Raw genomic sequence first — 18095 nt, 5'->3', positions numbered from 1 at the left:
CCAGATTGGTGACAGAGTCTTAATAAGACCCAGAGTTTGTGAATATGTCTTAGCGCGTGTATGCGTGTCTGGGTGTATTGCAGCATGCATGGAACGCACCTGGCACAGACGTCCCGAGCGCCACAAACACCACGGCGGTCACGGAGTCCTTGAGGCCCACGGTACAGCCAAAGTGGGAGGCCAGGTCTCCAATGAAGGCGGTGAGCAGGCCAATCATACTGATGGAGACCACGAAGCAGGCCCAGCCGTTCCAGTAGTCGGTGGGCGGCACAAATGCGAACAGGAGCTTCCAGAAGATGGTGAGGAAGTGCATGACGTAATCAAAGCAGGAGGGCAGCTTCTCCTCGCCGCACTCGTCCTCATCATCATCGCCTGAGACATTTTTAGGGGAGGGAAGATGTGTTGTATTTATTTTATTTAACTAGGCAAGTCAGGAAAGAACAAATTCTTATTTACAATTTAGGAAAAAGGCCTCCTGCGGGTACGGGTGCTGGGATTTAATAAAAAAATATATATATACAGTTGAAGTCGGAAGTTTACATAAACCTTAGCCAAATACATTTAAACTCAGTTTTTCACAAATCCTGACATTTAATCCTAGTAAAAATGCCCTGTCCTAGGTCAGTTAGGATCACCACTTTATTTTATGAATGTGAAATGTCAGAATAATAGTAGAGAGAATGATTTATTTCAGCTTTTATTTCTTTCATCACATTCCCAGTGGGTCAGAAGTTTAGTATTTGGTAGCATTGCCTTAAAATTGCTTAACTTGGGTAAAACGTTTCAGGTAGCCTTCCACAACCTTCCCACAATACGTTGGGTGAATTTTGACCCATTCCTCTTGACAGAGCTGGTGTAACTGAGTCAGGTTTGTAGGCCTCCTTGCTCGCACATGCTCTTCCAGGTCTGCCAACAAATTTTCTACAGGATTGCGGTCAGGGCTTTGTGATGGCCACTCCAATACCTTGACTTTGTTGTCCTTAAGCCATTTGCGGCAAATCTGATGGCCAAATGGTAAAGAACATCTAGCCCCCCAAGAGCACCCTTACCTGCCGATCTATAAATTATGTCTCCGTAATCTAGCATGGGTAGGATGGTCATCTGAATCAGGGTTAGTTTGGCAGCTGGGGTGAAAGAGGAGCGATTACAATAGAGGAAACCAAGTCTAGATTTAACTTTGGCCTGCAGCTTTGATATGTGCTGAGAGAAGGACAGTGTACCGTCTAGCCATACTCCCAAGTAGTTGTATGAGGTGATTACCTCAAGCTCTAAACCCTCAGAGATAGTAATCAAACCTGTGGGGAGAGGGGCTTCTTCTTACCAAACCACATGACCTTTGTTTTGGAGGTGTTCAGAACAAGGTTAAGGGTAGAGAAAGCTTGTAGGACACAAGGGGCCAGCTGAGTATAAGACTGTATCATCTGCATATACATGGATGAGAGAGCTTCCTACTGCCTGAGCTATGTTGTTGATGTAAATGGAGAAGAGCATGGGGCCTAGGATTGAGCCTTGGGGTACTCCTTTGGTGACAGGCAGTGGGTGAGACAGCAGATTGTCTGACTTTATACTCTGCACTCTTTGAGCGAGGTAGTTACCAAACCCCCGGTAGTTAGTTGTAACCCCAACTTCGTAGTTCAATTTCAACATTTAACATGGTTAAAACCTCTTCTACAATGCTAAGTTTCTCCGTAATGTAAACAAGTCAAACTGTGAGTAGACCAGGAGAAACTAGCCACCACTAGTCCATTCTAAATTAAAACACAGACGTTCAGGCTTTCCTAGTAGTGTTAGCCGTTAGCTCCACTCTCTCCACTCCTTACAGACTGTGTGGAGAGTGAATGTCGACATGACACAAACAATGAAGCCTCTCATCACATCAATTCAGGAAAGTGAGCCACATCTCTACTCATTGAAGCCATGGGAGAGTTCATTAGGGTGACTGACAGCGTTGCTTAAAATAGCTGATGGGCAAAATTCATCTGAATGCGTTTCTCTGCATGGGAGCAGGGAATGGTCACATTTTAGCGTGTGGGTATGTGTGTGCGTCTGTATTTGAGTGTATTTTTGATAATACAATACATGTCGTGTCCATGAGTATGTCTAAAGACATAGGTCTGCATTTCAGTATTGTTTCAATGTTTGTTTCTACGCGCGCGCGCATGTGTGGGTGCGTGTGCTCATGCATGCATTTGAGTGGACAGGAGGCCATAGTGGTTAAACAGATCCAGCTTGACCATGTCCTGTCCTGTTTTGTTTCCAATTTAATTTGTGTTACAGATTAGGGATGAGATCAACCATAGCCCATCTGCAGCAAAGACTCTGTGCCTATCCTAGTGGAAAGGGTCTTCCTGGATATTAGCACAGTTCAGAACTCACGAGTACACACACACACACAATGGTCGTGTCCGAATACCCATGCTTGCATTCTGAAGAGTAGGCATTGTTTCATAGAATGTTTGTATGTAAAATTCCAAAATGTTTTAATGCTTTAAATGGCAATGTCACGTTCTGACCTTTATTTTCCTTTGTTTTTGTCTTTAGTTAGTACGGTCAGGGCGTGAGTTGGGGTGGGCAGTCTATGTTATGTGTTTCTATGTTGAGGTTGGTCTTTTGGCCTGATATGGTTCTCAATCAGAGGCAGGTGTTTTGCATTGTCTCTGATTGGGAACCATATTAAGGTAGCCTGTTTTCACTGTTGGTTTGTGGGTGATTGTTCCTGTTCGTGTGTTCCTGGTTTGTCTGTGTTTCACTAGTTCGGGACTGTAGCTTCGTTGGTTTTTCGTCTGTTTATTGTTTTTGTTCATATTGAGAAGTATTCTAATGAATTATGGATACGCACCACGCTGCGCTTTGGTCCTCCTCTCCTTCTACAGACGAAAACCATTACAGGCTGGATGTCATACCAATTTCAGCTTTTCAGCCAGTAGAATTCTCTGTACACTTTTGAGGAAGAGAATCGTCTTTCGAGAACCAAGTGTCTGACAACAGCTGACAATCAGCTGAGGGGACGCGCTGTACCAAAATGAACGAATGGCGGGAATAAACGGAATTCGCTCCTTAGATTATGCATCCTCAGGATTCTATTATGCTGATATTTGTTGCTTACTGAATTCATTTTTTTTTAACAGTATGTGATACTAGCACACAATATGCAGTTAAGTAAGTAGTAGGCAAGCCTGATTCTGGGCATAGCCACAAACACACACGTAGTTTAGAACCCCATGAGCAGACTAAATCATTACACAGACTTTTTAATGATCTCATTACTACTGTATCCCTGGAGGAATCACCTCTGGAGCGCACTCCCATGGCTAACACGCTTTGTCATCTCCACTCAGGCCCTCAGTGGAACTTTCTGTGTGTGTGTGTGTCTGTCTGTGTGCGTGTGTTCATGCATGCGCGTGTGTAGGTAGGTGTGTGCGTGAGATGTGTGTGTATATGTGATTGTGCATGTGAGATCGTGTGGGTGTGTGTTGCTTGATGAGTCCGTTGTGCTTCGGCACTACCCTGCTGATAAATCAATAGTGCGCATTGTGTCTGGAATGTGCTTCGGAGTGCGCCGCTACAAGAACTTCACATTTCCCACTAATTACAAAAAGCATTCCAATTAAGATTTGGGCAGATGGTTTTGTGGCTAGGGTGATTGTGTAGCCAATTAAGACAAATGTGACATGAATGGAAAATAACATCATATTTTCTCTTTTGGACAAGATTTGATTTTGCTCTGAATACATCATCCTGTATTGTTGTCCAAGAATCCGAATATAGGCTGGTTCCCAAATGGCAACCTATTCACTATAGTGCACTACTTTTCAACAGAGCCCTATAGGCCTTGGTCAAAAGTAGTGCACTTATAAAGGGAATATGATGCCATTTGAGACGCAGATATGGTTTTTAAGAGGTTACCTTGAAGGGTTCTTCCTACTGCACTTCCTAGACCTAGGGAGTGTTCCCCTGTCACTCTAGTTGTGGCTTGCTCTTTTGGGGTTGTTAGGCCTGGATTTTTGGTTAGTCACTTTGTTACAAACACATTCTAACAAGCTCTATAGGCTGCCAATTAAATGATTAATTGATTGATCTGCTTACCAGAGCTGACTGTGATAGCTTCCATAAACTGCTGCCTCCAGCTATTGGTTCCAATCAATAGAGCCAAGTTGGTCTTCTTAATCAGCTTATCCACTGTGTTCTGTGGGGCACCAGAAAATAATATTTCAGTCTAATAATCCTCAATCCTGGTTATTTAGCATTCCACAAACACAGATACATGCCCAACGAATACACCTTGGCAGTGCACATGATGTAAAAGTCTATACAATACAATAAAGACAAAGCAGTTTGATTTATCAGGCCAGACTGGGAACCAAATAGTGCACTATTTGTTTTACGGTCCTATCAAAGCTGTGATTTACTATTATTAAAGGTACAATTTGCAGGTTTGCGCGCGACCCGAAATATGTCAGATATAAATGAGAGATAATGATTTGCCACTCTCATTGAAAGCAAGTCTGGTAAGCGGTAGGGTAGACCTGTTCTTTGTGCGGTATGCTATGCTTCCCCTCTGCAAGTTTCGTTTTTGCTTTTTTTTTTTCTTCAATTTTATACTTCAGCTTCAAAGAGCTAAAAATACAATATTTTGGGTTATTCAAAATATAATTTCACGTACCTTGAACTCATACGACTCCTCGATGACGACTTCCAGTTTGACGTGCTCACCCAGGGTGGGCCGGCCCATCCCAGCGATGCGCCGTTCCTCCTCCTCCTTCTTGGAGATAGCTTCCTCGTCCCCTTCCTCTGAGGGAGAGAGGGGAGAAAGAAAGGGAGTGAACACATTTGGGTGGTCAGTGGCCATGACAAGGACGATACCCATAAAAGGCCATGCATGTATGTCCGTGAGTGGCCAATGTAGCTGTTGACTGCTCAACAACTGCTCTTGAAAATATGGACACTTTTCCAAATATTGTGCTCAGCTGTGCCGTACTATGCTGCCTTGGATATTGTATTGTCACATAATCCTTTCTAGCACAGCTCCAGCTACTGTGTTGGATGCATAACCTGGCCTGTGCATAACAGTTCAGCTTGGTTCAGTTTAGCGAGGCTCATAAGTGTGAAAATGTCACTTGAGTCCAGGTTTCTGTTGCAAGTGTACCTTCTTGTGCTCTGTTCATGCTAATTTATTCACGATAAAGTGAGGACTAAGAAAAGTGTGCATACACAGGCTACCATAAATGATCTATGGACATAGATAGTAGGAGAAGCCACAAAGGTGTGTGAAAGAGGCAAATGTGCAGTAGCTGCAGGATACGGACTATTAGCTTTGCAGTGACAACCTAGCCATTTGACTGGCCCAAAGCGAGTCACCAAAGCAGGAGCACTGGCGTACTGAGCTGATAGAGAAAGGGGGTTCATTCAGAAAGAGTGACACTGGAAATGTGAAAGCAGACTGTTAATTCACAGAGGTTTCCAGCTGGAGGCAGTATTGGGACATCCGTGACAGAGAACTCATGAGTGACATGAGCGAGACGATAGAGAAGTGAGGGAGGATAGAGGAGAGCGACGTGAGGGGAGGATGGAGAGGACAAAGGGAGGATGTATACCTGCAATGCTGATAATGGTGGCAGGGACAGGGTTATCCCTACCCTGCACTTTCCGGTAGACGTCCCTGCCTGAGGGATAAGGTCACAGTTCAAAGTTCATGGCACAAAGAGCCCCCATTAGATTGAAAAAAAAAACTGTTTCCCAATGTTTCCGGATAAGTCAAAAACACTATCCAATATATTTCACAATATTATGGTGGAGGAACACACGTTTCATTTGAAAAGTTGTTGAGATTCTTTGATCCCACTGTAAACATTACTTTGTTGAGTACATTCATTTGAGTACATTTGCTTTGAGACTTTTGTTAAAGTTGCAGCTCTAGAGGAGTCAAGTTTTTAAAGTTATCCAGCGGGAACCAGTGACAGTGTTTGATTGAAAATATTATTTCTCATACAGCATTTGGATCACAAACACACCTGATTCAGCTAATCCCGGCCCAGACGGAAGAGCTGAATGAAGTGTGTAGCCTAAGTGCTACCAAGTGTGTTAGTGCTGGGCTGGAACAAAAGCCTGCACACCCAGTACCTCTCTTGAACCGGAGTGACCACTGATATAGCACATACAGCCATCACCAGGCATGTTAGGTGAAATGGCTATACAACTGGTCACACCTTACACAACAAGAACACATTCATAAACCATGTATGAATCATTTGTAATAACTGCATTACCATGATACAAGTGTGTCAAGTGTGTAAGCTTTATGAGTGTCTATTTCCTGTAAAATAGAGGAAAGTTCTTTGGGACATGAAATGATCTGAGTCAGAATTGAACTAGTTCCGTTTCGTTACATTGTTATATTTACCTTATCAGTATATAGTTGAGTAAGTACAAAGTGTTGGTGGAAATTGCATTCCCAAGAGACTTGATTGAACCCTGATGAATAGTGTGACCTGGCCATTAACGGTCCACGACCCAACCGTTAAAGGACCACAGAGTGTGCTCAGTGATACCAGTATGAGTGTCTGATCACGGGTGTGGTGCATATAAGCCAAAGTGGACAAAGGGCAAAAGCTGTCTCGTTGGAGGGCAATCTAGGCTTTGAATCATTCCACGAACCCCGGTGGCATGCAAATGACACGTGTCTCGGGACGTACACGGCAGTGGAGGCTGCTGATGGGAGGAAAGCTCCTAATAATGGCTGGAATGAAGTCAATGGCCAGGGTTACTAGTTACCTGTCCAGAATTGTAATCAATAAAGTAACTTTTGGATTACTCAAACTCAGTAACGCAATCTGATTACATTCAGTTACTTTTGGATTACTTTCCCCTTAAGAGTCATTAGAAGAAGACAAAAATGTATGTTACCAATTGAAGGACATCTATTGCAGGATAAATCAATGTTGAAGTTTACATAGCTGGCCATATATGGATGTTAAATTTGACTTTACTACATTTAATAATACGACTAAATGATATCTTTACATTGATATATATCATTTATAAGTCCAAAAATAGATGTACCAACTACAGATCAAAAGTGTGCGAGTTTGAACATGTGTCCATTAGGCCTATGGATGTTTTTTTTATCAGCATGAATTAGATCGAGCAATAAAATCCCCACTTTTATTCCATAGGCTGTTATCTGCACTATGCAGCTGTTGCAAGAGTGCATTTTTCACTGGCTGGCCAATGGTTTAAAAAACAATGATTGATAAGCACCTTGAACTTGTTGACTTCAACCATTATTGGGTTCAAATACATATTTAGATTTGGGAACAGTCATCCACAACAACCACAATCCGTAAAGCGCAAATAGCTAAATGAGAGAGCAGCAGTGTGATTCACATCAATGCGCTTTGTAGATATCAATAATAAGTGATATCCGTATCGCCGTAGACTACACCACTGCTGTCATCCTTTACCTTCAAGCGTTTATTAAAGATGGATAATCTGTGGATGCCGACAGCAGTCGCACCATTGTAAGACATAGCTTGTACTGTAGCCTACACACGCTTATCCGTGCTCTTTTCCCGCGATCCATCAAACACATTTGGTGTGTCATCATAATGGTCAGACTGGCTCAGGCGGAACACATTTTAATGTGCACCTTGTTTCAATGCTGATTTGAATGTCATTGAGAAATCAAAGATTTTATTTTTCAAACATCCTTTCTGAATTCAAAAGTAATCCTCGAAGTAATCCTGTAGTTTTTCAAAAGTATCTGTAATCTGATTACAGTATTTTTTTTCTGGTAATGTACCGGATTACAGTTACCATTTTTTTTTTGTAATCCCTTACATGTAACGGATGGCATAGTATCAAACACATCAAAGATGTGGTTTCCATGCGGTTAATACCACTTCATTGACTCCATTCCAGCCATTATTATGAGCCCCCTCAGCAGCGTCCACTGGTACATGCCTACAGAAACACACAGTGTGGTCACACACAGTGAGGTCATTCATCCTCTTTCACACTCTTTCGCACACAGTGAAGTGTGACTCATTCAGTGATAGGATAAAAAAAACGACATTTCTAGTATCAAAGAAAAGACTATAGTAGTACTACAGTAGTACACAGTCGAATATATTCATTCAAGTGTACACAGTGCTGTCTTTGGAGTATATTTGATTTGAAAATATGCCATGCTCAAATCAACTAAAGTCTATCAAAGCTTTCTCAATATAATCAATCTATTACATTGGTTTATTATAAATGTCTATGTGTAAATAGACATAGTTACAAAGATAGTCTAAACAATGAAAGAGTAGCCTGAAAGGCTTGTGCCATTAGTAATGGGTAGGAGAACGCACGATTCTCACCAAGGTGACATATGTTACTTGAATTTGACTTGCTTTAAATTTCACAGATTTTAAAGCAATCAATTACAACACTGAATCGTCTCTTACCATAAAGCCTTTTGTCTATTAAAATGAATAAAAATGACCCATTAATTAATGAATGAATGAATCAATATATACATTGAATCCAAAACAATATAATTTTTTTTATAATAGCAATATTCCATACCTGTCTTCACGAATCCACCTAAAACCAAAGAAAATAAAGAAAATAAATCAAACATGCCTTTTGGTTGTGAGTGGGTATTAGTTTATATGAAGTATCTTAATAGTATTATTCATTAATGACAAATTTTGATCAGCAAATAATAATTCAACTCTAGTAATAAAAATACCGTATAAGCCTACTTCCAACTCTCTCTTTACTAAGAACACTTACACATGTTTTCTTGCAACTGAGAACATCATTTAGGAAATTAATTGACCCTTCTGTAGAAGGTTACCATGTACACGGACTGCCAGCGTATGCACTTTTGACACTTCACTACAATAGTAACAGACAATGATTGGCATTTCAAGGAATAGGTGACTTCAGAAGCGAGGGAAACAAAGAGTGTGACAGCACACCAGAGCAGACTAACGAGAAAAAGTAGGCCGCTTACCAATTTCTTGAAGCAACACAGCTGATAGGATGGAAACAGATGATACAAGAGACAGTTGAGCAGAGAGAAACGAGACATGAGAAATGGAAACAAGTAACAAGGGAAACAGAGGAATGAGTATACACAAGCCGGTGGCAAAAACTTATATCCATCAGGCAAGTTAGTTATAATATATAGATTTCGTGGTTAGGTTGTTGTTCACTACAGACTAGACATGTCTAGCAAGTTTTTGAATTCGAAATCAGACTTGTAGGACTCGAAATGTTATACATTAAAATGCCAATGAAACACTTGGGCCAATCAAATCTCAGAGGTAGTGTATATTGGGCACAATTTAAATTCGCGATATCTGTGAGAATTGAAAAATTTAACATATTCGGAAATCAAAACAAGGTATCAGTGAGCATTTGTTACACGCTAAATGTTTCCACTGGATGAAAGTTTAAACAATGAGAAAGGATGCCTAAACGCACACTGAATAAGTCAAGACAGAGTATTGTCAAAATGATGCGCTAACATTATCCTGCAGCGTACTGTTTTGGGCCCAGCTTCCTGAGATGGAACTGAAGTCTCATAAGAGCGTTTTAACGATGCACCGTCCCTAATGTCCCAAAATGTAACATTACGAAGGTTTTGGGAAACAGGGCCTCGGGCTCTGGCATTGCTTCATTTGGAGGTATACATAAAAAAAAGATGAAATGAAATGGCACCACAACAAACATGTATGGCAATCACTTCTCTGTGATGGCAAAGTTTCCACGAGAAATTAACCACCGCATCACAACGTTTTCTCATTAGCACAGTGATAATATGTTTGAGTTATTTCCGTACATTGAGAGTGGTGATTCAGTATATTTATTGGTACCTTATATAAATGTTAATATGTATTATGTCATTCTAAAAATATATTTAATGGCATTTCTTCCAAAATCCTACAGTAAGGAGTTAATCAAAGTCCAACATGCATACTGACAAACGTATAACGTTCTTGAGTATTGTGAGTGTGTGTTCCAAGCAGCACCCCAAACATAAACAGTGGAACACAGTTAGTACCAAGGGGTATGGTTATAAAAGGGTCAACTTGGGACCATTTGCTTGGCTGAAGACCACACGAGCTCAAGGGCTAGAAAAGCACCTACTTGAGCATACAACCACTACCAGTCAACATTCCACCTTTGTTTATCAACCAAAAAAGCTATTATCGCTCTGCACGCCTCATAGGATGGGACTCCTTAACAGGACAGAAATAAACCTCACTGACTCTGCTCAAATCCTGTTCCTGTTCCAAATCCTGTTCACTGAACAGCGGTGTCGACCAGCGGCGGTAGAAACACAAGAAACCAGAGGAGAGGGTAGGTAGCCTCAGCGGAGAAAATACGAGAGGGAGCAGAATAGGGTGAGACAAAGAACAGGAAAGATGGCAGTAAGAAGGAGTGGAAGGAAGAGGAGGAGGAGGTCAGAAGCTTGAGCCCATCTTCTACTCTTTTCAGTTACTTTCACACCTGTCAATCGCCTTTTCCAATGGGGCTCCTGCAGCTCTATGTAGAATCTGGCCTGTCTTTCATATTCGTCGTGGTCAAGTATTCTAACCGCTATGGTCTTCCTGCAAGGGGACACAAGACAAGGTATAAAACAAAAAGGGAAAGGTGAAGGACGAGGGCAGGAAGTGGGGGATGGATAGATTGTGCACGTTTCACAAACACACACACACACCAAAAAGGATTTGGACTGGTTTCGATATCCACCTATCCACTGAGCCATCCATGGACGTACAGATGGAACAGTTTGACCGGGTTCGGGGGTAGGGGGGAAGTCGAGCTCTGTTGCACACTCGTACCATCTCATGGCGCATACATGGAGGGACAGTTGGAACTCTGTTTGGAAGCCTCTATAATCTCAGTTTGAGTTTAAAAATCAAAGCTTTTCATTGATCTTAACCTCTAACCATAATATCACTATTGTTAAGTCTGTGCATTTGATATTGTTATGTCCTATTTACCTCTCATAACATTGATATTGTTTTGTCTAGGTGCTGAGGTCAATAAAAGGTCACAGATAAAAAAGTGACTATAAACAAGTGCTCTGTAGTCTAGGTCTGACTAAAATTGTTTTAGGCTTAATGCTGGTCCTGGAGGACCACGGCGTATGCTGGTTTTGGCTCCAATCAATCTTGGGATTCATAATCAAGAAATATACACCCGGCCATTATACAAATATGGTTGAAAGGTAACAATGAAAAAATACCAAAAAAGAGAATCCAGTGGGTAGGAAAACCTGTCTATTACAGTGTTCCTCTCGGACCAGGATTGTGAAAATGCTCCATGGAGGATGTAAATGTGGCCTTTATCCATGTATACCCAATACAGTAGGTCTGAGCGAACACAAAGTATTAGTGGATGGATCCAGTAGGGGACGCCATACATGGTGAATGGAATGGGGTGGGGTTAAGGGGTACAGGGGTTGGGACCAAAGCCTCGGAAGGGAACGCCCCACCTTTCCTCTCACTCATCTCCAGCAGCCGAGGTTCTCCCATCTCAAGGAAGAAGTTCTTGTTTTTCTCATACTCCTCGTCATCAATTATATTGATCTGTATAGTTTTGCTGAAACAGAGAGTGAGAGAAAGAAAGAACACAAGATTGCAGATAGAAAAGCGTATGGAGAACATGAAAAGCGTACGCAAACATGAGGGAAGAAGAACGACGAGCCATGCATTGTCAAACGACACAAAGGCGACGGCACAAAAACAAATGGGAAGTTGGGTTGTAGAGTGACATCGAGCGATTCCGGTAGGGGGAGACAATAAATCACAAACAATGAAATCAATGTCTTTTTATACAAAAATGTACTGGAAAAATGAAAACGCCCTCAGATATCGCCTCATCAAAATCCTACATTTAAGTTCTGAATGAAAGTAATTTGAGACAAATGAGGGACACAACGATTCACAACAAGACTGAAATATTTTCACGAGTGTGACCATGCAGTGCTGTATTGTACTGTTAGTGTTCTTATAGGCCATAGGACCTACTGTATGTACAGACAGGCATGGTGGACATGTTTTCCCTCCAACATATATTACTACATTTTTTCCCTCAGCAACAGGTCAAATGTAAGTTGAGCTTGGCTTGGCTCAGTAATGCGAAAAGGCCTAGAGAGTCTATCCGTCTATTTAATAGTCTTATACTGTGGCACAGGCCCATGTTTGAGAATGACCAGGATCCTCTCAACAGCGGTGCTACCCAAATATGGAGACCAAAACAACTCTGAGACAAAAGCAGAGCACCCATGGGTTGAAGATGCACTCCTGCATAATGTTTATGAACTAAACCATGGGGAAATGATTACCTGATCCCAGATATGTTTGTGCTGTATATCCAACTCATGACAATGACCTTAGGAGTTGGCAAGACAGCACAAACAGATCTGGGACCAGACCAGACCAGGGGGTAAGGTGAGAGGGAGATAGGCTTGTCGATCTAACAGCTAGCCAAACATGTCTGAACATGTCTCCAAACACCACACTACTAATATACTTGGACAAAAGATGCAAGTAATGACAAAAACTATGTAGGCAGCTTTGAATGAAAAGCCTTTCTACTTGCCTTGGGCCTTAACAGGAGATGACATTGTCAATTTATAAGTTATTAATTGTCTGATTGCTACTGCTAAATAATGCAGAAACTAGCTCCTGTAGCAGATGGCCATTTGCTGCTGGATTTGAAATATGTTAGGATTTATGTTTATGCACTATAGGCCGCTAGCATATTGTTTGAAGATTAATATTGTTTTGTTACACACACACAAACAATACAGACGTGTGTGTGTGTAGGTGTGTAAAGACTGACCAACATTGAGTGACAGGCCATAAAAGCTGTGGTCAATCTGGAGAGGGGAGGGGTGCATATCTCTAAGCCAACCAGGGAGGGTAGGGCACTGGACAATACCATATTAGGAACTGTTTCAGTGTAGAATCGACAGACACAAGACGGATCTAATCTACACAACGACCAGATGCGGACATCTGAGAGAAGGGGACAGGCTGAGTAGAGTCTAAACCGCGCTCAGCCTCTACTGTGATAGGCCAACAGACGCGTTGGAACTACGTCATCACGGTATAATAACAGCTGTTTACGTACTTCCTCCCAGTTTCCTGTTCAACCCTGCGCGGTGATACAGCGAACCCGTATATACGAAAATTGCATTTGCCAATCATTGCTTGCGGTAATTAAACATAATTTTAAAAAGTTAGCAGACCTTGCTTTTTATTTATCCTGATACCGGATTCGAATAACGCAACGCTCACAAATAACAGGGAATAATCACAACAGATTGTGATAATTTTAGGGATGAACTATTCACAAAATCCACGATTTGTTGGCAATTTATCATCTCCAAAAAATAAACAGCCAATCCATGTGACAAACCAATTCAAAATGTAACCTTGTGGATGGTTGATGAACGATCCTTCAAGGCTGCTGTGTTTGCCATATTTCTCCCGTGACAAGATGGACCATTTAAATCTGGCAGATAACTGCATCCAATAACAGAACATTTCCGTGGTCTGACATGTATTTCCTCCATTAAAGGTAGGCTAAACACTGATTGCGAGTCCTAATAGAATTAGCATAAACACAAATCAAATCAAACTTAATTTGTCACATGCGCCGAATACAACAACTGTAGATCTTACCGTGAAATGCTTAACCAACAGTGCAGTATTTACCAAATACACTAAAGTAAAAAATAATAAAAAGTAACACAATAACATAACAATAACGAGGCTATATGCAGGGAGTACTGGTACCGAGTCAGTGTGCGGGGGTACAGGTCAGTTGAGGTCATTTGTACAAGTAGGTAGGGGTGAAGTGACTATGCATAGATAATAAACAATGAGTAGCAGCAGTGTACAAAACAAATGGAGGGTGGTGTCAAAGTAAATAGTCCGGTGGCCATTTTATTATTTGTTCAGCAGTCTTATGGCTTGGGGGTAGAAGCTGTTAAGGAGCCTTTTGGTCCTAGACTTGGCGCTCCGGTAGCAGAGAAAACAGTCTATGACTTGGGTGACTGGAGTCTCTGACAATTTTATGGGCTTTCCTCTGACACCGCCTATTATATAGGTCCTGGATGGCAGGAAGCTTGGCCCCAGAAATGTACTGGGTCGTACGCACTACCCTCTGTAGCGAATTGCGGTCAGATGCCGAGCAGTTGCCATAGCAGGCGGTGATGCAACCGGTCAGGATGCTCTCGATGGTGCAGCTGTAGAACCTTTTTGAGGATCTGGGGACCCATGCCAAATCTTTTTAGTCTCCTGAGGGGGAAAAGGTTTTGTCGTGCCCTCTTCACGGCTGTCTTGGTGTGTTTGGACAATGATAGTTCATTGGTGATGTGAACACCAAGGAACTTGGGTATCTGGGAGGATGCTGTTGATGTGAGCCATGACCAGCCTTTCAAAGCACTTCATGGCTACCGACGTGAGTGCTACGGGGTGGTAATCATTTAGGCAGGTTACCTTCGCTTCCTTGGGCACACTATGGTAGGCTGTAGGTATTACAGACTCGGTCAGGGAGAGGTTGAAAATCAGGAGACTGCTGAATAGACAATAACAGATAAACTATACACACGAAAAACATATGTGAGGTCCTGAGTTATGCACTATAACCCAATACTATAACAAACGTGATTAGCAACTATATCATATGTGATTGAATATTGTATTGTATGTGATTGAATACTATAACAAATGTGATTTGATATTGACAAACTGTTTGGGCGCTTGGATGTCTGTATGTGTGTGCTGGAAGTAACAGTTAGCTCAGATAAGAAGCTGGGAAGCTGTAGTTAGCCTTGAGCGAGAACAGAGGCCATTGTATACAGGTGCAGATATTTCAGACAATGTTATAAAACTGTCTGACCCCAGTCTTTGGGGTGAAGAAGGGTAATCTACACAGCAACAGCGTTGGGACATCATATGCGCTAAGGGGCCAGGACTGGCTTAAGGCGCCAACATCAACGATAGGCTGGGTGAGTCTAAACCACGCCCAGTCTCTACTCTGACAGGCCGGCTCGGAAGCGGGAACAATCTCTGTTACGAGTATAAAATATTATCTTTGTCAGAAACAAATCAGTTCTCTGTCTTATCCTGCGTGATGAAACATTGAACCCGTATATACGGAAATTGTATTTGCCATTTATTAACTTTTGAATTAAACAAATATTTTAACCAAGTTCAGGTGTACTATTGTTCCTATCTCAGTTGAACTTTCGCAACCCTAACAATGCTTCAGTGTTGCTTGCCTCGAAGCGAGCATAAAAGGCATTTAGCTCATCTGGTAGGCTCGCGTCACTCAGCAGTTTGCGTCTGTCTTTCCCTTTGTAGTCCGTAATAGTTTTCAAGCCCTGCCACATCCAACAAGTGTCAGAGCAGGTGTAGTAAGATTCAATCTTAATCCTGTGTTGACGCTTTGCTTGTTTGATGGTTCGTCTGAGGGCATAGCGGGATTTCTTATAAGCGTCCAGATTAGTCTCCGGGTCCTTGATCGCGGCAGCTGTAGCCTTTAGCTCGATGCGGATGTTGCCTGTAATAGATGGCTTCTGGTTGGGATATGTACGTACGCTCACTGTGAGGACGACGTCATCGATGCACTTATTGATGAAGCCGATGACTGAGGTGGTATACTCCTCAATGCCATTGGATGAATCCCAGAACATATTCCAGTCTGTGCTAGCAAAACAGTCCTGTAGCGTAGCATCCGCGTCATCTGACCACTTCCGTATTGAGCGAGTCACTGGTACTTCCTGCTTTAGTTTTTGCTTGTAAGCAGGAATCAGGAGGATATAATTATGGTCAGATTTGCCAAATGGAGGGCAGGGGAGAGCTTTGTATGCATCTCTGTGTGTGGAGTAAAGGTGGTCTAGAGTTTTTTTCCCTCTGGTTGCACATGTGACATGCTGGTAAAAATGTGGTAAATGTGATTTAAGTTGGCATGCGTTAAAGTCCCCGGCCACTAGAAGCGCTGCTTCTGTATGAGACATTTCTTGTTTGCTTATGGCCTTGTAGAGTTAATTGAGTGCGGTCTTAGTGCCAGCATCGGACTGTGGTGGTAAATAGACATCTACGAATAATATAGATGAGAATTCTCTTGGTAGATAGTGTGGTCTACAGCTTATCATAAGGTACAATACTGTACCTCAGGCGAGCAATACCTTGAGACTTCTTTAATATTAGACATCGCTCACCAGCTGTTATTGACAAAAAGACACACACCCCCACCCCTCGTCTTACCAGACGTAGCTTCTTCTCTGTTCTGCCGGTGCATGGAAAATCCAGCCGGCTCGATATTATCCGTGTTGTTGTTCAGCCACGACTCGGTGAAACATAAGATTTTACAGTTTTTAGATTCTTGTTGGTAGGATAATCGTAATCGTAGGTCAGGTCATCAATTTTATTTTCCAACGATTGCATGTTAGCAAGTAGAATGGATGGCAGTGGGAGTTTACTCGCTAGCCTACGAATTCTCAGAAGGCAGCCCGACATGTGCCCTCTTTTTCTCCGTCTTTTCTTCACGCAAATTACAGGGATTTGGGCCTTTTCCCGGGAAAGCAGTATGTCCTTCTCGTCGAACTCGTTAAAGGAAAAAGCTTCTTCCAGTTCGTGGTGAGTAATCACTGTTCTAATGTCCAGAAGTTATTTTCGGTCATAAGAGACGGTAGCAGCAACATTATGTACAAAATATGTAAAAAAAAAAAAAAAAACAATGCAAAAAAACTAACAAAATAGCACAATTGGGTAGGAAGGAGCATGTAACACGTCAGCGATCCTCTTCGGCCCAATCTTATTACAAATGTCAACATTGGTGCAATTTCAATTGCTTACACATATTCAGAGACTGGGGGATAAACAGGGTCATTATTTGGAGTGGAATTACACTGTCCCTTGATAAAACAGTGCTGCTTTGTAGCAATTGGAAATGTAAGTCCCTTTTGGAAGGGAAAATTGCCATAGAAAATAAACACATGCTGTATATTCAACCTGGTCTCAGAGCATTTCGTATTATTCTGTATGTAAATCGTAGACACTCCTAATTAGTATGATGTGTTACGTTTCGTATGGTATTAATAGTATTAATTTGTGGATGTCCATCACCCATTTCGTTTGATAAGTTAAGAATTACAATTCGTATTATATGTTACAAATTTGCTAAATGTACAACATGTTACGAATTTCCAAAACGTATGATATGTTACAAAATCTAGCTAGGTGGCTAACGTTAGCTAGGCTAGGGGTTAAGGTTAGGGTTTAGTTTAGGTTTAGATTAGCTAAGATGCTAAGTAGTTGCAAAGTAGCTACAGTTGTCCATATTGAGATTTGATCTCACAACCTTTGGGTTGCTAGATATTCGTGTTATAAGCCAACCCATAATTTTACATTTTAGTAGACGCTCTTATCCAGAACGACTTACAGTAGTGAGTCGATACATTTCAATACTTTTTTTCGTACTGGTTTCGTACTGGTGACTTAAACCCACAATCCTGGCGTTGCAAATGCCATGCTCTACCAACTGAGCTACACGGGACTACCATCCACCCTGACCAACCACCATAGTAAGTAAACATCTGTCTTATGTAACCATACCAAACGTAACATATCATACTAATTTTTGTATCTCGGATATACATTTACTATGTTACGTCTACTCTATGAGATCAGGCTGGTATACGTGGGTTCCACAGTGATTTGTGGGTATGTTCTCAAAGGCATATTGGAGGTATGAGGTTTTTGCTCTTACATTGTTCCTAACATTACATGGTTTTTGGGTTAGAGGCTACGAGTCAACTGGAAGCTAATCTTACACAGTGTGAATACAGTATGGATGAATTGTCAGTAATAATGTAATATGTAACCTTTATTTAACTAGGCAAGACAGTTAAGAACAAATTCTTATTTACAATGACGGCCTACCCCAGCCAAACCCTAACCCGGTCGACACTGGGCCAATTGTGCGCCGCCCTATGGGACTCCCAATCACGACCTATTGAGATACAGCCTGAAATCAAACCAGGGTCTGTAGTGACGCCTCTAGCACTGAGATGCAGT

At 41.8% G+C, this 18095-nt stretch overlaps 1 protein-coding gene across 3 annotated transcripts in view; it reads right to left on the bottom strand.

Annotated features, from left to right (window-relative positions):
* The window catches only part of LOC129839347 (sodium/calcium exchanger 1-like), a 60205-nt gene that overhangs the window by 5931 nt on the left and 36179 nt on the right, over positions 1 to 18095 (bottom strand). For 2 of the 3 annotated variants that reach the window (XM_055906719.1, XM_055906721.1), the window contains exons 3-10: positions 11495 to 11601; positions 9002 to 9022; positions 8569 to 8586; positions 8448 to 8462; positions 5595 to 5663; positions 4664 to 4791; positions 4087 to 4186; positions 100 to 372 (exon numbers count right to left, since the gene is read on the bottom strand). In XM_055906719.1, coding sequence (XP_055762694.1) covers positions 100 to 372; positions 4087 to 4186; positions 4664 to 4791; positions 5595 to 5663; positions 8448 to 8462; positions 8569 to 8586; positions 9002 to 9022; positions 11495 to 11601 — 731 coding nt within the window. The remainder of the gene's footprint in view (positions 1 to 99; positions 373 to 4086; positions 4187 to 4663; positions 4792 to 5594; positions 5664 to 8447; positions 8463 to 8568; positions 8587 to 9001; positions 9023 to 11494; positions 11602 to 18095) is intronic. The other variant, XM_055906720.1, reaches the window with a different exon arrangement.

This window comes from Salvelinus fontinalis, chromosome 40, assembly GCF_029448725.1.
Source record: "Salvelinus fontinalis isolate EN_2023a chromosome 40, ASM2944872v1, whole genome shotgun sequence".
In the NCBI taxonomy this organism is placed as follows: domain Eukaryota; kingdom Metazoa; phylum Chordata; class Actinopteri; order Salmoniformes; family Salmonidae; genus Salvelinus; species Salvelinus fontinalis.
The sequence above is the reverse complement of the archived record's forward strand: the minus strand, read 5'-3'. Positions and strand labels throughout refer to the sequence as shown.